At 45.8% G+C, this 22,816-nt stretch overlaps 1 protein-coding gene across 1 annotated transcript in view; it reads right to left on the bottom strand.

The window, feature by feature from the left end:
• Window positions 1–22,816, bottom strand: part of PLXNA3 (plexin A3) — a 216,168-nt gene that overhangs the window by 102,476 nt on the left and 90,876 nt on the right. Inside the window, exons 6-10 of the mRNA XM_088459658.1 lie at window positions 16,318–16,441; window positions 15,776–15,929; window positions 13,654–13,753; window positions 7,745–7,859; window positions 2,055–2,255 (exon numbers count right to left, since the gene is read on the bottom strand). Of these exons, the coding sequence (XP_088315784.1) occupies window positions 2,055–2,255; window positions 7,745–7,859; window positions 13,654–13,753; window positions 15,776–15,929; window positions 16,318–16,441 (694 nt within the window). The remainder of the gene's footprint in view (window positions 1–2,054; window positions 2,256–7,744; window positions 7,860–13,653; window positions 13,754–15,775; window positions 15,930–16,317; window positions 16,442–22,816) is intronic.

Below are 22,816 nucleotides of genomic sequence, written 5' to 3' on the forward strand. Positions count from 1 at the left end.
CGTGGCCTAGCGTGACTCATTCTGTGGTTGATGATACCGGAGCAGGTTGCTGTACCGACCGGTCTTATGTTTGGAGCTTGTTACACTCGCGGTGGTCTGACCGCCACCTCTGGTACGTTTTATCATTTATGATGTGTGTCATTAAATGTCATTGATAAAGCACTATGTGGTGCCCCCTTTGTTCATTTTTTAGATACATTTAACCCGGTGTTTGGATACGGGGATTTCGGAGAGGGGAAGATGCCGGCCTAATTCCTAAGGCATTGCTCACAGACCGGCATTGACTTGGTTAAAAAAAAACTACCGGGACTGCTGCTATAGTTTTAAAAGAATTTGCGCACCATCTGATATATATATGTCACACACACACACACACACACACATATAGTCACAGGTGTGGCACTCCAAACAATAAATCCATCACTGGACAGCGCTTCTGTAGGTCAATGTTTTAATCACATTTTCATCAGGATATAGAAACACAAAACCGGAGCTTACCTTTATCACCCAGAGAAGGGGCGTACTGAAGCGGGGCGGGACTGCACACCTGGCTGTCGGAACATGATACTGACATAATGACCAGGTGATGACGTCAGTATCATGTTCCGACAGTTATTATTAAACCGCCCCCCCTAAAAGAAATGTCTAGATCCGCCACTGCAGTGGAGGCAGACAGAATATCTGGTAGGCTGAATTAATATTCATTCTGTCAATTTACAAGGTACTAGTGTTGCGACTGAGGCATGAGGCATGGATAGTTTCATGCCTCATTACTGTCATTAGCTTGCACGCTCATGGATATTATTGTAGCACACAATATAGTGGTCTCCAGGCATATCCAGCCATCACTGCCCATATTACCCTCTTACAGGTATTAACTCCTTATACGGTATATGGGACGGTTTCAGAGGTGGACGCTAATGATGTCGCAGCTGCCATTTCTTCCTTTCTCTTGTGTAATTACGAGCGCCAAGCCTTGAGACACCCACTTTCTATATCTGTGGAAATCCACCGCTGAACGAGTCCGCCATCGGCGCACCATCACTATGTACATTGACCCTATGGCTGGCACAGTATCTCCTTTTGAACTTTCTCTAATCATGGCCTCGTTAGCGGTGACTCGGCATTAGAGAAAGCAGCCGCCATCACTGACACACCCGCCACACTCCTATAACGCATGACACAGCCGTTTTTGCGTTCACTTCTGGCCGCCTCCCAGACAACTGCCAAGAACGCCAATGGCTGTCCACTGCCAGCTTCATTACTCGCAATTCCATTAGCAGTAACGGTCTCTGCGTAGACTCCATAGTATGCATGCGCCAAAGGGGATTATCAGACTTTTTGTAATGGCTCAATAGCAAAAATTAGTTCATATGTGAAAATACCTTTGAATGAGACCAGTAGAAACCAAAGTATATAAGTAATGTATAGCGTTCACTTATGTATGAGGTCCACAAAGGGGAACTGGATCAGAACAATTGTAGTTAGTGAGCAAGGATATCAGAAAGACTCCCAAAGGGTGTTTATTATACAATGTCTGACACTTACTTGGGGTAATACATGTACCGTCATGTTAGGAGGATATACACTATAGCAGTCACTTGGGGTAATACATGTACCGTCATGTTAGGAGGATATACACTATAGCAGTCACTTGGGGTAATACATGTACCGTCATGTTAGGAGGATATACACTATAGCAGTCACTTGGGGTAATACATGTACTGTCATGTTAGGAGGATATACACTATAGCAGTCGCTTGGGGTAATACATGAGAGAAAAGACAGGGCCAACTCCACAGAGCCAGATCATGGTATAGAGCACAATAACTAAGAATGAAGAAAAGCTCTGCAGGGTTGCATGTGCACTAATCGGGTACTCATACACTGTGTAGTGTGCACGGAATGGGGTGTTCTCTCTCTATATAGAGAGCACTCAACAGGGTGTTCATACTCTGTATAGTTTGCACTCACCTAGGCATTCATACTCCACCTAGTGTGCACTCATCAAAATGTACATACTCTTGTGCACCCATTGTGGCGTTCATACTCACTGAGGTATTCTGACACTGCACGCTGCTGCTGTTGAACCTTACAGCTGGAACCCGCTGGACTTTCCCCTCAATGTTGAATACACACTCGTAGTTCTTCTGCCCAGACTGAGGCTGTGGGAGGTTCTTGGCTTTCAGGGTGATCGGTTGCACCACCCCCACTGGTATCAGGATTTCACCGATCGGGATGATCTCCGGGCAACCCTGTAAAATAGACCATTTGTCAGACTAACACTGGAGCGAGATACAGATACAGGAGAGTTGGTAAGATTATCACACGACTCAAGTGGCAATAAGGACCTGAAAAGAGGGCGTAAGGTGAGGGTGCAAAGTGGCATTAGGTTATAAAAGGACATGGTAAATTAATGGTCAGGACGAGTCACAGAATGATGGCCAAGGGTTACTCAGACAATCAGGTGGATAGGTACATAGCATTAATGCTGTGACCAACATAGAGGTCAATGGTAGCTTTTCGAAATAAAATGATGCAGATGGGCATTCGAGCATCTACTCAATCATTTAAGTCTGCAAAAAGCAGAGGTACTATAACCTGAGGGAGGACATGCAAAGGACAGACATGACGTCACTGGGATTAATGAGCTTTCAGAGCAGACATAAAACATAAAAGCAGAAAGTGGCAGCTCTATACGTTCTGTTTTGGAGTATAAAAGAGCAATTCCCTGTAAATCTGAGCTTGTTACCACTTACCGTGGCAGCACATAAACGGGAAAAGCATATTTATCACATAGAATGAAGAGAATTCTAATCCATGCCCACAAATTACGGCATATATATATATATATATATATATATATATCGAGAGAGACAGAGAGAGAGAGACCGACCCAGACAGAGATGGATGCCGTAATTTGTGGGCATGGATTAGAATTCTCTTCATTCTACGTGATAAATATGCTTTTCACGTTTATCCGTAACCTAAGCACGGATGACGTCATCACAGACCGACGGGCCGGAGCTTTCCTGATTCCCGGCGGCTTCCAGCTGTGGGGAGAGTCCAGCGTGTTTACACACGCGCCTTCTACACCTATTCTATTTAAGGTAAGACACTTTTGTATGTCACTTTTCACACATACGTCCTAAGGAAAAGGTCCTGAGTTGGCCTTGAAACGTCGACCACTGTTTGTGTTACCATGTTGTGGACTTAATACAACCTTATTTACTTCAACAACGGAGTGCCGCCTATCTTTTTGCATTGGGACCTATACAGCTCAGCGGGGAATTTTGGTCTATCTTATTCACAGGAAGGCACCCGAAATCTACATGGTTCATAGTGTGTCAAGTGCCGAACCATTGGAAGATATATATATATATATATATATATATATATATATATATACACACACACACACACATATATATATATATACACACACACATATATATACATACATATATATACACACACACACACACACACACATTTAACCCCACACAGAGCCCATTCAGGTTATGCCACACAGCAATACCCCTTATACACATTATACACATTATGCCACACAGTAATGCCCTTTACAGATTATGCCACATAGTAGTAGTGCCCCATATAACATATTAAGGGACACTACTATTGCGTGGAATATAGTGTTATATGGGGCACCACTACAATGTGGCATAATCTGTAAAGGGCATTACTGTGTGGTATAATGTGTAAGGGGCACTACTATTACATTACTACACATTATACCCCCCACCCCACTCTAACTCCCAGTACTGGTGGTACTGGGAGCTGCTCTCCCAGTCCTCCAGCACTCTGCAGTACACCCAGTGTCTGGCACTCAGTGCCAGGCTCTCCTACCCCTGCAGTCTAAGGTTCCCCCCCCCACTGGTGCAGTGCATCAGGGGTTAACAGCCTTAACTGCCTCATTGGGAGCCAGCTTTCCCAGTCCCCCCAGTGGTCAGCTCCGTTCATACTCCCCCGGTGGGTTAACTACGGTCTGCCCTCAATGCTAGGGGTTCGGGCTCTGTCCCCCAGCGAGCAAGCTCACAACCCTGTAAGTGCTGGTGCGCAAGGAGCTCCACTCCCGGTCCCCAGCAGTCAGCACACAGCCCCCGGCTGCAATGGCTCTTTGTGCACCGTCCCCCTGGGCAGAGCACCGGGGGTTAACAGCAGAATCACCGTGCTGCTCTGCTGGGGTATCAGGAGCTAAGCTCCAAATCCCCAGCAGCTAGCACACAACACTGCATGCAGCGACTGGGTGAACAGTCCCTCAGGTTAACATCCTGCATTGCCGCAATGTGGAGCTGGGGCCCCTGTTCCCAGCACGAAGCACTCAGTGGCTGTACTGGAGGTTAACATACTGCATTACCGCAGCAGCTGGTCCTGGGCTGTGGCACATAGCTACAGTTCTTCCAACCTGGTGCAGATCACGGACAATCTCCCTCGACCAGGGGCGCCATGCAAGATCTCACCTCGTGGGGTATCAATGATCTTGAAAACGGTGAGGGATCAGCCCAGAACTACACGGGGGGACCTAGGCAATGACCTCAAGAGAGCTGGGACCACAGTCACAAAGGTTACCATTAGTAACACACTACGTTGTCATGGATTAAAATCCTGTAGCGCCCGAAAGGTACCCCTGCTTAAGCCAGTACATGTCCAGGCCCGTCTAAAGTTTGCCCGTGACCATCTAAATGATCCAGAGGATTGGGAGACTGTCATGTGGTCAGATGAGACAAAAAATAGAACTTTTTGGTATAAACTCCACACAACGTGTTTGGAGGGAGAAGAATGATGAGTGGCATCCCAAAAACACCATACTCACTGTGAAGCATGGGGGTGGAAACATCATGCTTTTGGGATGCTTTTCTGCAAAGGGGACAGGACGACTGATCCGTATTACGGAGAGGATGAATGGAGCCATGAGTCGTGACATTTTGGGGAAAAACCTCCTTCCCTCAGCAAGAGAATTGAAGATGCAACATGGCTGGGTCTTCCAGCATGACAATGACCCCAAACACACCGCCCAGGGACCTAAGGAGTGGTTCTGTAAGAAGCATTTCAAGGTCCTGCCCTAGCCAGTCTCCAGACCTCAACCCAATAGAAAATCTGTGGAGGGAGATGAAAGTCCGTGTTGCCTGGCGACAGCCCAAAAACATGACACATCTAGAGAAGATCTGCATTGAAGAGTAGGCCAAAATACCTGCTGCAGTGTGTGCAAACCTGGTCAAGAACTACAGGAAATGTTTGACCTCTGTAATTGCCAACCGAGGTTACTTTACAAAGTATTGAGTTAAACTTTTTGATTGTCCAAATATTTTTTTTTTCAGAAAGAATATACAAATAAATTGTTTAAAAATCATACAATGTGATTTCCGAAATTTTTTGTTCAGATTCTGTCTCTCACAGTTGAAGTGTAACCTATGATGGAAATTACAGACTTCTCTCATCTTTTAAAGTGCAAACAACTGGCACAATCCGTGGCTTTCCAAAAACTTTTTTGCCCCACTGTATAGTCCGTTTCACAAATATAATAACTAAATTTTTCTCGCCTTTATTAATTTCTAATTAAGTCATGAAAAATAGCGGACTTTTGTTTCTTATACCACAGTGTACATCACCACCACATAGGCTTTTATGTCAGCATGTATGTTGACACCTCGGACCACTCAGTCCATTTTCAAGATCACCAGCTTCACATGCAGTATCACCATTGCAATGTACGCAGTGATATCTGTAATAAAAGGCCGCTATTATTCATGATTTACTGAGAAATTTTTAAAGGTTAAAATGATTAAAGTAATTATATTTCATGTGGATTGGCGAGTGCCCCATTTGTGAAATGGTCTACTGTGGTTTCAGTCTTTTGTGCTGGGACAGTACAGGGCACCCCTTGTGGATGGACTTAAAGGAGGAATTATGCATATAGCTTGGGATGGATGGATAGATCTAGGCAACACATATAAACAGTATGTACTGCAATTAAAAAATGGCATTATTGAGGTATTCTGCATTCATACATGCACATCACTACAGAGACTTCTTCTCTCATCTGTTACAGTGAGCTCTTCCTACTAATGCCCCCAGGAGATAGGCAGAGAATGATGAAGGATCATGTGGAAAGATCCTGTTACCATGGTGACACATCCCCTCTTCCGCTATCCAGCGTCAAGGCTTGTATATGCAAATACAGACCTGGTTATGCAAGAATGAACCAGGTCTGCAACTGCGTAAAGGAACCTAGTTGAATTCTGCCATTCAATAAATAGCAGTGCTAGTGAGATTTGGTATGCGGAATGGGAGACGTAAATATGCGCACAAGTAACTGGTAATATATTCAAACATAACGGACGTGCTGAACTTCACTTTCCAGCAAGCAGTTGTGTAAATAAGGTTAAGTTGTACCCATTACCTGAAGGCAATAGCAACAGTCATTTTGTGGGCTGGGCCACTTTACATGGTCCTAATGATATCACCGAGGTACGAGAAACAAAATATCTGCCCCCACTACAGCAAAAAGTAGTCTAAGACAGTGGTTGCCAAACTGGGTGTTGTGGAACCTAAGACAGTGGTTATCCAAGACCAATTCAAATTTATTTTCAACTAGATGAAGTACCTGGCATTGGCCGGGTTTAAATCTTCAAGTTATTAAGTTTTATTATGTAATGTCATCCAAACCCATCCAGTGGAAGGCCCAGAACAGACTCCCTGGGTCAAAGTTTTTCCCGGAGCAATCCGCCATGAGGTCCGACCGGGACCCCAAACATTCCAATAGGCGTCCCAAACCAATTCCCATTCCTCTGAAGTTTTCATCCAAAATCCATCCAGTGGAAAATACAAAATCTGTGTTCTGGAGAATGTCAGACAGTGAATGGTGTCAATGCCAAGACTGTGTCGGAGTGAAATGGGTTGAGGTAATTCTGTGCATGTGACGCAGTGCTGTGCACACTGAGGGGATCACAATACGTACAGACGTTAAAGTGCCTCATCCAAACACAGGATGGAAATTGTCATTTAATCCCCCTCATCCCTGCCCTCAGAATGCCTGACATAATCCTAGCATACCTGCCGCAATAATGTTGTACATTGTATGTATCTAGCATTGTTCAGGAGTGATTGACACCATTGCCGAGGTGTAAGGAAATGAAGAGTCAGGCGTTCCTCATTAAACACTTTGCTCCCCCATCCCTGACACTTTCTGCTCCGTGTGAATCTCACCCTGGCACACTGACACCAGAGCTCGGCAATGGAGACCTGCTGACAAAGTATACTGGGGAGAAAAAGCTTCTGTAACAGTAATAAAACGCTCTTCATCATACTCGCTATAAATATTGCCAAATACAGGACTGTGAGGGAACATGGGTATGGCCAACAGAAATGGGCAAAATGACAGAGGGCATAAATGGAGAAAGGGTGGTAGAGTAGGAGTGATAGTTGCAAAGGGGCCACTGGCAGCACCACTGTGGACAGGGATAGTACAAGCGAAGAATTGGTACAGGGGGTAAAGCAGAAGGAATGAATCCTGAAACACCTTTGTTCAGTCACCCCCCCAGTCAGTCACCCCCTCCCCCCCCCCCAGTCAGTCACCCCCCTCTACCTGTGATTCTTGCAGAATGTAGAGAAAGGAGGTGAATAAGAATGCCTCACACATTCTCTAGGGGTACTTAGTTCTTACTGCCCCAGTACAAGGCCCTACTCCCCCCCCCTACAGTAGCAGATACCCTGTGGTGCTTACATCTGTGCTGTTGACTCGTCCCTCCAGGAAGTAGCACTCGTCTGCATTGTGAGTACATACATGACGATATTTACACCAGTGACACGGGTACTGACTGCTCACACAGGAAAGACACCTGCAGAAACAACAATTACATTACCCGGTTTATACAGTATCTACAGTAAATGTATAACTACAATTGGAATCCATTGAAAAGGTTACTCATAAAATGAGTCAGTTTGTACAGAACATGATTGATAACACTGGGGACCAGTCAGTCTGTTGCCAGAGATTTAAGAATCGATTTCGATTAGTTTTGTTCTCCTGATCATGAATAGGCCATGCTGATTTTTGAATTGGCTCTAGTTTTTTGAGATATGCATATATCTAATATATATGAAAAATGAAATTAAACAATGTTAAAAATAGTTAAAGATATTTTTTTATTGTGATTAAATTTGATTCGTAAAATGTTATAAAAAGACAGGATAATTACATACACAAGTCTTAGGAAGCTATGAAAAGAGTTTTTTGTAGGATTTTCTTTTGTATCCTTGTTGCAGGCAGTCCCTCTGCAGACTCAGTAATCAGCCATCGTGTGACGATCCCACCTTCTCTGATATCTTTCTTCCATTACCTGAATATCCTGGTGGAACCGTTCACCCTGTTCTTCGCTTATATCTCCTAGATTGGACGGGAAGTCATCTAATGGCTGTACAAAAAATGCACTTTAACGCTCATTCTCATGTTGGCACCGACATTCTCAAAACATTGCAGCATGTTGTGGACTAATTCATGATAGTTATCTGCCTTGTGATTGGCCTAAACATTTTGAATGACAGACACATAACTCAGCCATGCTTCAGATTCGGCTTCAGTGATAAATTTACATCCTTCACCAGTTTCTGTATCTGTGGGCTGTCAAAAAATCCTGCATTTCATTTTTCATTACTAAGAGATGGAAATGTTCAACAAATATACGTGAAACAATCACCTGACTTGTCCAATGCTTTTACATTAGATGCTTTTACTGAGAATGTCCCAGCATGCTCAGCAGTGCATTGCTCCTCTCTGTATGCTGGGAGGAGGCGTGGCTGTGGTCTGAGGATGTCCCAGCATGCTCAGCAGTGCATTGCTCCTCTCTGTATGCTGGGATGAGGCGAGGCTGTGGTGTGAGGAGGTCCCAGCATGCTCAGCAGTGCATTGCTCCTCTCTGTATGCTGGGAGGAGGCGTGGCTGTGGTGTGAGGATGTCCCAGCATGCTCAGCAGTGCATTACTCCTCTCTGTATGCTGGGAGGAGGCGTGGCTGTGGTGTGAGGACGTCCCAGCAGGCTCAACAGTGCATTGCTCCTCTGTATGCCGGGAGGAGGCGTGGCTGTGGTGTGAGGATGTCCCAGCAGGCTCAGCAGCGCATTGCTCCTCTCTGTATGATGGGAGGAGGCGTGGCTGTGGTGTGACGACGTCCCAGCAGTGCATTGCTCCTCTCTCTATGCTGGAAGGAGGCGTGGCTGTGGACTGAGGATGTCCCAGCAGGATCAGCAATGCATTGCTCCTCTCTGTATGATGGGAGGAGGCGTGGCTGTGGTGTGAGGATGTCCCAGCAGGCTCAGCAGTGCATTGCTCCTCTCTGTATGCTGGGAGTAGGCGTGGCTGTGGTGTGAGGACGTCCCAGCAGGCTCAGCAGCGCATTACTCCTCTCTGTATGCTGGGAGGAGGCGTGGCTGTGGACTGAGGATGTCCCAGCAGGCTCAGCAGTGCATTGCCCCTCTCTCTATGCTGGGAGGAGGCGTGGCTGTGGTGTGAGGACGTCCCAGCAGGCTCAGCAGTGCATTGCTCCTCTCTGTATGATGGGAGAAGGCGTGGCTGAGGTGTGAGGATGTCCCAGCAGGCTCAGCAGCGCATTACTCCTCTCTGTATGCTGGGAGGAGGCGTGGCTGTGGTGTGAGGATGTCCCAGCAGGCTCAGCAGCGCATTACTCCTCTCTCTATGCTGGGAGGAGGCGTGGCTGTGGACTAAGGATGTCCCAGCAGGCTCAGCAATGCATTGCTCCTCTCTGTATGCTGGGAGGAGGCGTGGCTGTGGTGTGAGGACGTCCCAGCAGGCTCAGCAGTGCATTGCTCCTCTCTCTATGCTGGGAGTAGGCGTGGCTGTGGACTGAGGATGTCCCAGCAGGCTCAGCAGTGCATTGCACCTCTCTGTATGCTTGTAGGAGGCGTGGCTGTGGACTGAGGATGTCCCAGCAGGCCCAGCAGTGCATTGCTCCTCTCTGTATGCTGGGAGGGGGCGTGGTTGTGGCCTGAGGATGTCCCAGCAAGCTCAGCAGTGCATTGCTCCTCTCTGTATGCTGGGAGGAGGCGTGGCTGTGGTGTGACGACGTCCCAGCAGTGCATTGCTCCTCTCTCTATGCTGGGAGGAGGCGTGGCTGTGGTGTGAGGATGTCCCAGCAGTGCGTTGCTACTCTCTGTATGATGGGAGAAGGCGTGGCTGTGGTGTGAGGATGTCCCAGCAGGCTCAGCAGCACACTGCTCCTCTCTGTATGCTGGGAGGAGGCCTGGCTGTGGTCTGAGGACGTCCCAACAGGCTCAGCAGCGCATTACTACTCTCTGTATGCTAGGAGGAGGCGTGGCTGTGGTGTGAGGATGTCCCAGCAGTGCATTGCTCCTCTCTCTTTGCTGGGAGGAGGCGTGGCTGTTGTGTGACGACGTCCCAGCAGTGCATTGCTCCTCTCTCTATGCTGGGAGGAGGCGTGGCTGTGGACTGAGGATGTCCCAGCAGGCTCAGCAGTGCATTGCTCCTCTCTGTATGCTGGGAGTAGGCGTGGCTGTGGTGTGAGGACGCCCCAGCAGGCTCAGCAGTGCATTGGTCCTCTCTGTATGCTGGGAGGAGGCGTGGCTGTGGACTGAGGATGTCCCAGCAGGCTCAGCAGTGCATTGTTCCTCTCTGTATGCTGGGAGGAGGCGTGGTTGTGGTGTGAGGATGTCCCAGCAGTGCATTGCTCCTCTCTGTATGCTGGGAGGAGGCGTGGCTGTGGACTGAGGATGTCCCAGCAGTGCATTGCTCCTCTCTGTATGATGGGAGGAGGCGTGGCTGTGGTGTGAGGATGTTCCAGCATGCTCAGCAGTGCATTGCTCCTCTCTGTACGATGGGAGGAGGCGTGGATGTGGTCTGAGGATGTCCCAGCATGCTCAGCAGTGCATTGCTCCTCTCTGTATGCTGGGAGGAGGCGTGGCTGTGGTCTAAGGATGTCCCAGCAGGCTCAGCAATGCACTGCCATGCCTCCTCTCAGCGTTAGTGAGGAGATATGAATGTGTTATGTGTCTCAAACGTGACTACTAGCTACGTTATCACAAATAAAACAAATTCTTGTTATTGTTGAAAGAGGGTACTTGTTAAAAAAGCTAAACTAAGTCGAATTTGTTAAGTAAAGCGGCCTAGACTAGTAAGGTACTTTAAATGGAGAAAATAATTGTATTTCAGCTATAGCGAAGATCTAATGTGAAAATAGGACCTGAGAGTACTCTCAAGCCGATATTAAATCCTTGGCAAGAAAAAAAGATATATTTTTTTGTTCCCCAGTGTAATGATCATTTATGACAATGCAAATAAGTAAGAAAAATTCAGTTTTGTGACATTTTGCATCAGGAGGCGGTACATTTAAGGCGTGATTGAGGATGCACTAGACAGTATTTATCAGAAAAACTGGGAAGATGCATGTGGTCCTAAACAGCTATAAACCTTAATGCGATAAGTGTGACATCCCCAATGCGTTTTACACCTTCGTAACAGACCTTCAAATATATATAACAAATCTATACACAGCAAAGTTAAAAAAAACATGTAAAAAATTGCAAACACTGTTTTAAGTGGACACTTTAAAAGCTAGCTATAATTCGGGTTATCGTGCCCTTTCTGAGCACTAAGAACCAGGATATAATGGTTTAACCACATTTGAAATCACCGGAACCAAACACATCCAATGCATCATCAAGAACCACCATTGGGAATGGCGCACTACTACACTGACCCCGGAAAACTTGGAGCTGAAAACCGTTTCCACATACAGTCAGGTGCATAAATATTGGGACATTGACAGAATTTTCATATTTTGGCCTCTATTCACCACCACAATGGCTTTGAAGTGAAACATACAAGATGTGCTTTAACTGCAGACTTTCAGATTTAATTTGAGGGCAATTACATCCAAATCAGGTGAACGGTGTAGGAATTACAACGGTTTCTATATGTGCCTCCCACTTTTTAAGGGGCCAAAAGTAATGGGACAAACTAAACAATCCTAAATCTAACTTTCACTTTTTAATACTTTGTTGCAAATCCTTTGCAGGCAATTACAGCCTGAAGTCTGGAACGCATAGACATCACCAGACGCTGGGTTTCATCCCTGGTGATGCTCTGCCAGGCCTCTACTGCAAATGTCTTCAGTTCCTGATTGTTCTTGGGTCATTTTCCCTTCAGTTTTGTCTTCATCAAGTGAAATGCATGCTCAATCAGATTCAGGTCAGGGGATTGACTTGGCCATTGCATAACATTCCACTTTTTAGCCTTAAAAAACTCTTTGGTTGCTTTTGCAGTATGCTTCGGGTCATTGTCCATCTGCACTGTGAAGCGCCGTCCAATGAGTTCTGAAGCATTTGACTGAATATGAGCATATAATATTGCCCGAAACACTTCAGAATTCATTCTGCTGCTTTTGTCAGCAGTAACATCAATAAATACAAGGGAACCAGTTCCATTGGCAGCCATACATGCCAACGCCATGACACTACCACCACCATGCTTCACTGATGAGGTGGTATGTTTTGGATCATGAGCAGTTCCTTACCTTCTCCATACTCTTCTCTTCCCATCACTCTGGTACAAGTTGATCTTTGTCTCATCTGTCCATAGGATGTTGTTCCAGAACTGCAATGGCTTTTTTAGATGTTGTTTGGCAAACTCTAATCTGTTCTTCCTGTTTTTGTGGCTCACCAATGGTTTTCATCTTGTGGTGAACCCTCTATATTCACTCTTGTGAAGTCTTCTCTTGATTGTTGACTTTGACACATATACACCTACCTCCTGGAGAGTGTTCTTGATTTGGCCAACTGTACTGAAGGGGTTTTTCTTCACCAGGGAAATAATTCTTCTGTCATCCACCACAGTTGTTTTCCGTGGTCTTCCGGGTCTTTTGGTGTTGCTGTGCTCTCCGGTGCGTTCTTTCTTTTTAAGAATGTTCCAAACAGTTAATTTAGTCACACCTAATGTTTTTGCCATATCTCTGATGGGTTTGTTTTGATTTTTCAGCCTAATGATGGCTTGTTTCACTGATAGTGACAGCTCTTTGGATCTCATATTGAGAGTCGACAGCAACTGATTCCAAATGCAAATGTCACACCTAGAATCAACTCCAGACCTTTCACCTGCTTAATTGATAATGAAATAATGAGGGAATAGCCCACACCTGTCCATGAAATAGCTTTTGAGTTGATAGTCCCATTACTTTTGGCCCCTTAAAAGGTGGGAGGTACATATAGAAACCGTTGTAATTCCTACATTGTTCACCTGATTTGAATTTAATTACCCTCAAATTAAATCTGAAAGTCTGCAGGTAAATCACATCTTGTTTGTTTCATTTCAAAGCCATTGTGGTGGTGAATAGAGGCCAAAATATGAAAATTCTGTCAATGTCCCAATATTTGACTGTATTTACATTCCACGTTCCCCATTCCGCCAAACCTATGCCGAGCCAGTTGCATCCCAATTCCGAAATGGCTCTCCTACTTTAATTAAGATTTATAGTTCAACAAGAATACTCCATCAAGCTGATCTCAGAAGGCCAGAAAAGGGAAGTGCAGACATGTCTTAGCAATGAGCACAATTCAGCATCAGTGGAAGTAGAAGAACGGAAGTAAAGAAGGAGGAATAATCTTACGATTGGAGAACGCTGCAGTTGTAGAAAACAAAATCGGTGCTGGCAAATCTCAGGCCGGTCTCCCTAGACTTCAGATGCAGTTGAACAGTGTGTAGAGCACCTGGCACATACAGGGGATGCACGATTATCAATACTTCCAGTGTGTAGGGAGAGAAGAGTTACATTATCCACAATAGGACAGGAACAGCCTCAGAATGAAGACTCAGCAAAGTGTAGGTAAGAAGGCACAGAGAACAGCTTGTCAATGCCATTCCCACTTATACCCTGGAATGGACAGGAGGAGTAGGAGGGGCTGTGACAACAGGCAATTATCAGAAGAGAGATGTATCACAGCTATAGAGACTTGTGGCTTCCATGTACCAGATACATCATATGCCCTTTTCCCATCATTAGAGGGACCCTCTCTGCTTTATGTCTGTACCACATATGTACTTTTTCTATGTATATTAGTATTTTGTTATTACATGTTATTTCAACTTATACATAAATGATTCAGTATCATTGTTTAACTTAAATATACCCCAATTAGAATTGAATTGCTGGTTTTGGGTCGAGTTGCCCTTTATGAGAAGTGATAGTAATGCTATGTGCAGTATACTGGTACTGTATGAGAAGTGATAGTAATGCTATGTGCAGTATACTGGTACTGTATGAGAAGTGATAGTAATGCTATGTGCAGTATGCTGGTACTGTATGAGAAGTGATAGTAATGCTATGTGCAGTATACTGGTACTGTATGAGAAGTGATAGTAATACTATGTGCAGTATACTGGTACTGTATGAGAAGTGATAGTAAAGCTATGTGCAGTATGCTGGTACTGTATGAGAAGTGATAGTAATGCTATGTGCAGTATGCTGGTACTGTATGAGAAGTGATAGTAATGCTATGTGCAGTATACTGGTACTGTATGAGAAGTGATAGTAATGCTATGTGCAGTATGCTGGTACTGTATGAGAAGTGATAGTAATGCTATGTGCAGTATACTGGTACTGTATGAGAAGTGATAGTAATACTATGTGCAGTATACTGGTACTGTATGAGAAGTGATAGTAAAGCTATGTGCAGTATGCTGGTACTGTATGAGAAGTGATAGTAATGCTATGTGCAGTATACTGGTACTGTATGAGAAGTGATAGTAATGCTATGTGCAGTATGCTGGTACTGTATGAGAAGTGATAGTAATGCTATGTGCAGTATACTGGTACTGTATGAGAAGTGATAGTAATGCTATGTGCAGTATACTGGTACTGTATGAGAAGTGATAGTAATACTATGTGCAGTATACTGGTACTGTATGAGAAGTGATAGTAATGCTATGTGCAGTATACTGGTACTGTATGAGAAGTGATAGTAATACTATGTGCAGTATACTGGTACTGTATGAGAAGTGATAGTAAAGCTATGTGCAGTATGCTGGTACTGTATGAGAAGTGATAGTAATGCTATGTGCAGTATGATGGTACTGTATGAGAAGTGATAGTAATGCTATGTGCAGTATACTGGTACTGTATGAGAAGTGATAGTAATGCTATGTGCAGTATACTGGTACTGTATGAGAAGTGATAGTAATGCTATGTGCAGTATGCTGGTACTGTATGAGAAGTGATAGTAATGCTATGTGCAGTATACTGGTACTGTATGAGAAGTGATAGTAATGCTATGTGCAGTATGCTGGTACTGTATGAGAAGTGATAGTAATGCTATGTGCAGTATGCTGGTACTGTATGAGAAGTGATAGTAATGCTATGTGCAGTATACTGGTACTGTATGAGAAGTGATAGTAATGCTATGTGCAGTATACTGGTACTGTATGAGAAGTGATAGTAATGCTATGTGCAGTATGCTGGTACTGTATGAGAAGTGATAGTAATGCTATGTGCAGTATACTGGTACTGTATGAGAAGTGATAGTAATGCTATGTGCAGTATACTGGTACTGTATGAGAAGTGATAGTAATGCTATGTGCAGTATGCTGGTACTGTATGAGAAGTGATAGTAATGCTATGTGCAGTATACTGGTACTGTATGAGAAGTGATAGTAATGCTATGTGCAGTATACTGGTACTGTATGAGAAGTGATAGTAATACGCAGTGCAGGGTTATAGCAGACCATAAACTCACCGAGTCCCCCAGTAATCCCAGAGATGTCGCGTAGTGAGGGGGACAAGCACTGAACTGTTCTATTCCCCAATATGGCCTCGCTCTCTGCCACGTCACCAAACATACAGATGACACCCGCTGACAGGTCAGGAACATTTTGCACAGACAGATTCAGCTTTAGAAGAGACAAAATTACTACAGAAAAGTAGAAAGTTTCATAACTAGGTTTAAAATGTTCTCAAAAAATATAAAATGTATCAATTATTTTGTGACTGACCATTTAAGCAGAACAAAAAATACAAATCTCCAAAGATTAGAGTAGTTTCCCAAACTCCACAATTACAGTCCAGGTTTTAAGGATATTAAAGCTTGAACACAGGTGACTTAATTAGTACCTCAGTCAATTTGATTTAACCATCTAGACTGAAGCATGGATATCCTTAAAACCTGGACTGTAATGGGGGCATTTAGGAAACTCTGCATTTGACCATTTGTGTATTATGAACCAAATATTTGCAGAACCCAGTTCTCCAGCCATAACTTCCCTGACATGACAACCTTACCAGCAGCTCAGGAACACTGACTGAGGCATTACTGGGAGTCACTTCCAGACGGACACATTGACTCAGATCACTCGTAAAGCGGTGAGGTTCAATAGCTCGTTCACACTCACTGTCACGGCAACACCTGTGCAGAAAACAAAACACAAGTCACACCTGTGTATAACACACCTGTGAGGAGAATAGAACACAAGTAACATTTGCGTACATAACACAACTGTACGGAGAATGGAACATTAGTCACACCTGCTTATAACACACGTGTGTACGCTGGGCAGAACTTCGACCCAGGGACGCTGGGCAGAACTTACTAACTTTAAGGTGTAAGTTACTAACAGGGCAAAGTTGTGTCAGCTCCACAAGTAAAGGTTCACTTCTGTTGTGTCCGATAAACTCTGTCACTTTCCTCCACAACTGATGGAGCTCAATAGAGGGGAATTAAAATCTACCCAACTACAAAAAGAGAGAGTGTCTGGCAATCTCCCCCACAATGAGTTTCTTTTCTGCTCCCCACATCAGGGTGATACGGACAGGGGGCACTTATAATTATCTTATATTAAGCCTCCACTGAGCAGATATTGAATTCCAAAACTTTATTATTTTATAATGATTATATTTCATATTCCAGCTCTAACTTCTCTACAGGCACTTTACAGATTCCGGTGAATAATCTCTTCTCAGCAACAATATTAAGGGTATTTACTTAAAAGATAACACATGTACACATACAGCTCATACATATGCATTGACCGGAGAATTGAACTAAACTCCAGCACAGTTCATAAAGGACAAAAGAAAAAGGGCAAAGCACTAAGCAAGTGGGGGCTAGTATAGGCAAGAGGGTCCCGGAACAGTGAGTTTCATTGTCTTTCTGGCAAAGCAGACCTCCAACCCCTGGGTATGCAGAAACCCGTTCTCTATACCTCATTGTACTCACTGGGCTGCAAGTGACCGGAAGGTGCTTGTTCTGCTGTATAGAAACTATTTCATTAGCACAAACCACAGTATATATTCTAATAGGATCAGAGCGTATGACCCCTGAGTCTGTCCTGGCTGAAATATCTTCCTGCTCCCTGGAGGAATAGATGGAGGGAGTCATATATTAAAAAAGGACTGTGAAAGGTCACGGGCAGTCTACACAACTGCTTTAATCACCATCATAAGGGGGAGAGGGCAGGAGTGCTGACAGAGGAGGGGGGAGAAGAAAGGGGGAGTGCAGATTTCTGACAGTGAGAGGGGGAGACGGAGGAGGGTGGGCAAAGTGCCGGAACATAAAAAGGACAGAGCACAAGATTTACTATCATATTAACAGCCTTTCCATTTCATACAAGTGATGAGGACACAGTATAATTAGCAGGAGAGGCAGCCCAGCGATTAAGAGTTTTGACCTCTGAAGTGGGATACACTTAATCTTACTATGAATTATACTGACAGTTTGGTGCATATGAAAAGATATTCGTTCAACACCGGCTTCAGATTTCACTTAGATTAATAATAAAAAATCCAAGGTTAGATACGAGAATGAGAAACCTAGATTTGGAATCCATCCCAGGGGTGTATGCACATTGGGGTTTATTTTGCAGCAAGCGGCAGTCGTGGTCGGTCAAGGGTTTGGGAAATAGTCTGTGTGACCAGATGACCTCCCCTGCCAGGCGATCACAGATATTCTGACGCTGATCAGAATAGAGGATGGTTACTCATCCGAGTAATCTCAGTAACCTTACTTCTATATTAGTAACTGTCTGACTGACTCCACCTACTGCGCAGTGGGTGGTTAACTCGCTGCCACCACTATCAGGGAGCCTGTGCCTACTGATATGTGAAAAGGAGAGTTATGGTAAAACTTACCTTTGTTAACTCTCTTTCTTCAAAGTCCATAGGGTCCACAGGGAGACAATGGGGTGTAGGTGGGACCTGGAGGACCAGACACCAACAGAAAAGCTTTTCAATCCCAGGATGCTCTGGTCCTTTCCCATATAACCTGCTCACAGCCTGAGGGCAACTCAGTTTTGTTAACAAGCCCAAGGCAGGAGCAGGATAGGAGACCAGGAAGACTGGTACACTGAAAAATCACACTCTCATACAGAGAAGGAAACAAGTGACTAGGAGAAGAAACCCATAGAAGCCAGGTGAGTCTGGGCGGGTCCCCTGTGGACCCTATGGACTTCAAAGAAAGTCTTCATCAGGGTCCATAGGGCTCCACAAAGCAGTTGTTCAAGGGCAGGGAAGCTCCTGAGCTGATAGAACCCTTCGTCCGAAGGAAGCATACTGAGAGGCAAATGTATCAAAGGCATGAAACCTAAAAAAGGTGTGGAAAGAAGACCAGGTGGCAACCTTGCATAGCTGTTCAGCTGAGGCGCCACGCTGGGCTGCCCACGAGGGACCCACAGAGCGAGTAGAATGAGCAGATACTGTAGCCGGAACAGGAAGGCCAGACTGCGTGTAAGCCTGTGAGATAGTCATTCAAATCCATCTGGCCAGAGTCTGTTAGTTAGCTCTCCATCCCTTCTTGTGGAATCCATATAGGACAAATAGGGACTCCCATTTCTTGATGGAAGCAGTACGGTCCATGTAGATCTTGAGAGCACAAACCACATCCAAAAAAGGCCTCACCTGCTGAGAGGTCTGGTAATTGAAAGGCCGGAACCTCAATTTCCTCATTTAGGTGGAAACGAGAAACCACCTTGGGAAGGAAGTCCGGGCCTGTTCTAAGAACAGCCCTGTCCCGATGAAAGGGCATCTAAATCCGATACCCTACGATAAAATGCGATAGCCAGAAGAAACAGTCTTCACAGTGAGCCATTTGACATCCACTGGTTCCAGGGGTTCGAATGGAGGTTCCTGAAGTGCTTGGAGCACCACTGCCAAATCTCATGTAGCCGCAGGAGGGACAAAGGGAGGCTGTATACAACAGGAAGGTGTGAACATCCAGCATAGGAGCAAGTCTGTGCTGGAACCAGATGGACAAAGCAGAGATCTGCACTTTCAGAGATGCTAGGCAGAGGCCTAGATCCAATCCAGCCTGAAGAAAGGCAAGAATTGTAGACACCTTAAAAACTCGAGGGTCATACTTTCTCAGAGCACATCACTGAAAATATGTATGCCATATTCTGTGATAAATCCTGGCTGAGTTAATTTTACGGGCTACGAGCATGGTCTGGACCACAGAGCTGGAAAATCCCTTAGCCGTTAGGAGGGATGTCTCAAGAGCCAAGCATTAAGGACAGACGGGGTAGGTCCGGATGTGGACATGGACCCTGAGACAACAGGTCTACTCTCCATGGAGAGACTTTGAAGATCAGAGTACCAACGGCGTCTGGGCCAACTCGGAGCCATCAACAGACTGTGCCCCCTTCCTGCTTGAACTGTCGAAGAACTCGAGGAAGCAGGGATATTGGGGGAAAGAGATATGCCAAATGGAAGGTCCATTTTACTGACAATGCATCCACAAGGCTGCATCAGGGTCCCTTGTCCTGGTTCCATATACTGGAAGTTTGTTGCTGTGTCTTGAGGCCATGAGATCCACATCCGGCAGACACCATGTGTGTCTGGGCCAATCCGGAGCTATCAATTGGACTGTGCCTCCCTCCTGTCTGAATTTCCTAAGCACTCGAGGAAGCAGGGATATCGGAGGGAAGAGATATGCCAAATGGAAGTTCCATTTCACCAACAAGGCGTCTATGAAGGCCGCTTCAGGGTCCTTTGCTCTGGCTCTATAAATTGGAAGTTTGTGGCTGTGTCTTGAGGCCATGAGATCCACTTCTGGAAGACCCCTTTTGTCCACCAGGAGCTGAAAGACTTGGATGTAGAGGAGACCACTCTCCTGCATGCACGTCATGCTGGCTGAGGAAATCTGCTTCCCTATTGAGAAATCCCGGGATGAATACCTGGGAGATTGCGTTCGGTCCATGTGAGAACGTGGGACACTTCTGCCATTGCTGCCCGACTTCGAGTGCCTCCTTGGTGATTGAGGTAGGCCACTGCCGTGGCGTTGTTGGACTATACTTGTACTGAGCCAGAGTGAGAGCTCTGTAGATGGCTCAAAGTTCCAAGACATTGATTGGCAACACTGCCTCGACTGGGGTCCAGCAGCCCTGGAAAGAGTGCTGGCCGGTCACTGCGCCCCACCCTCGGAGGCTTGCGTCCGTGGTGGGGAGAGCCCAGTCCAGGATAAAAAGGGGCGACCCTTGTCTAAATGGAATGTCTGTAGCCACCAGGCTAGGGACAGGCAAACCTCCGGGGGGATGCCCATAGTCTGGGACAGACTTAGATGGGGTAGCCCGTTCCACCTGGAGAGGATCAGGTGTTGTTGGGGCCTGGAGTGAAAACTGAGCGAACTCCACCATGTTGAAGGTGGACACCATTGATACCAATGTCCACATAGCAGCATGAATTGAGACTCGGCGACTGCGGAGCAGTCTGCACACTCGGTGTTGTATTAATGAGAATTTGTCTGTTAGGAAGATTCTTTGAAACTGAGAGTCCAGGAGGGCTCCAAATTGTACCATTCTTTGAGAAGGTGTCAGGGAATACTTTTTCCAGATGATCAGCCAACCATGCGTTTGTAGGAAGGCAATTGTTACCTGCAGATGGCGGTGAAGAATCTCTGGGGAGCTGGCCAACAGCAAGAAGTTGTTTAAGTAGGGGAGTTGTCTGATCCCTTGACGACGGAGGTAGGCCGCCATAACTGCCATGATTTTGGTAAGGATCCAAGGGGCCATTGAGAGGCCAAACAGTAGAGCCTGAAATTGGTAATGCTACTGCAGGATAGCAGACCGGAGATATTGTTGATGAGAAAGCGCTAGGATAATAGAGCGGAGGGATTCCATACAAAACCCGGGCACCCTAATAAACTTGTTCAGAGATTTGAGGTTTAGGATTGTCTGATGAGGATGGGCTTCTGAACCAGGAAAAGGGTAGAATAATAAGCCCTTGCCTCTTTGTGAGGAGGGGACCGGAATTATTACTGCTGAATTCAGTAAGGACTGAATGGCTTTTTGGAGCAGCAGGGCCTTGCTTGGTACTGATTGAGGTCCTGTGATAAAATAACTGATGGGGAGGGGGGGGGGGGGATTGCCTTAGGAAGGATAGGGCATATCCATGGGAAACCACTTCTCTTACCCAGATGTCTGATGTAATCAGACACCAAAACTGGGCAAATTGAAGAAGTCGGCCTCCCACCCTGGGAGACCCGGGGAGAGAACCAACCTCGTTAGGCTGTAGGCTTGTCCTCAGACTTGGCCCTATGTAGGGGGCTAAAATTACTGCATCACCTGGATCCTTCATGGGTAGGATGCATTACCCTTGGGATGGATGACCCAAAATAGTTACTCACCTTTGTATTATATTCATAGTTTCTGTATTTTATGCAAATCTAAACCTCTTCATTATGTTCAGCCTATCCCTACGTTCACGCCCTGACATCTCATAACTGCTGGGCCTTACCTCCCTCACTCCGAAGTAGCCTTTGGTCCGGTCCTGTGGCTCGGTGTTTGAGGGTGGTGCAGCCTGTGTACCACACTTCTCTCCTGGCTCATGTGCCATCTTGGGCTGCTGGCAGTAAGCATGCTGGTGGCACCTGTGTATGCTCTCCTGTGTGCTGGGCCATGTCGGTTGCTGGGGTAATCAACCATCGGTGAAGTTACTGCTCTTTGGAGTCTCCATTATTTGGTTGTGGCTCTGGGTCTGGAAGTACCCCTCTCCCCTCATTCCTGATGCATGGAGTGCAGGCTTCTGCTTCTGCCTGATGTGTTGAGAAGTCGGTTCTGCTCATCTATCTGCTGCTTCAGGTACACCCTGCCCGTCTTCTCCTTTTCTTTGTCTGCTTATGGGACTGACACTTGCCCCAGCGGTCTAATTATGGGAAAGCACTCCCAACCATCAGCCACTGATCCAGGAACCAAAAAGTTAAGCTTTCAGCTCCCAAGATGCCTTGGGTCCTCCTCCATATATACCCCACCCACAGGCCTTCAGTTTTCTAAACAGGCCTCAAGACAGGAGAAGGAAAGAGGAGAAGGAAAAGCAATCGTACACCAGAAGCACTTGCACACAAGATCATAGGGAATCAGTGACCAAAAGAAAAAAAAAAACCCCAATGCAGCCAGGGTGTTAGGGTGGGTGTCCTGTGGACCCTATGGACCTCAAAGAAAAAGAGCCATCAATGGTAAATCTACCATAACTCTTATTTCCTTCTTCAGGGTCCATAGGGATCCCAGGGATACCATGGGGATGTTCTAAAGTAGTTCCCCTAAGGGTGGGGGACGCTACTGAGCAGAAAGGAAAACTCGTCGCCCAAAGGTAGCATCCTGAGAGGCAAAAGTATCAAACGCGTAGAACCTAAGAAAAGTGTGGGCAGAAAACCACGTGGCTGCCTTGCATAATTGTTCAGCAGAGGCACCACGACTAAATGCCCATGATGGCCCTACAGACAGAGTAGAATGTGCAGTCACCGTGCTTGGGACAGGAAGATCAGCCTGTGTGTACACCTGAGAGATAGTCATAC

The sequence above is a fragment of the Taudactylus pleione genome, unplaced genomic scaffold (genome assembly GCF_031769625.1).
Source record: "Taudactylus pleione unplaced genomic scaffold, aTauple2 ptg000925l, whole genome shotgun sequence".
Taxonomy (NCBI): Eukaryota; Metazoa; Chordata; class Amphibia; order Anura; family Myobatrachidae; genus Taudactylus; species Taudactylus pleione.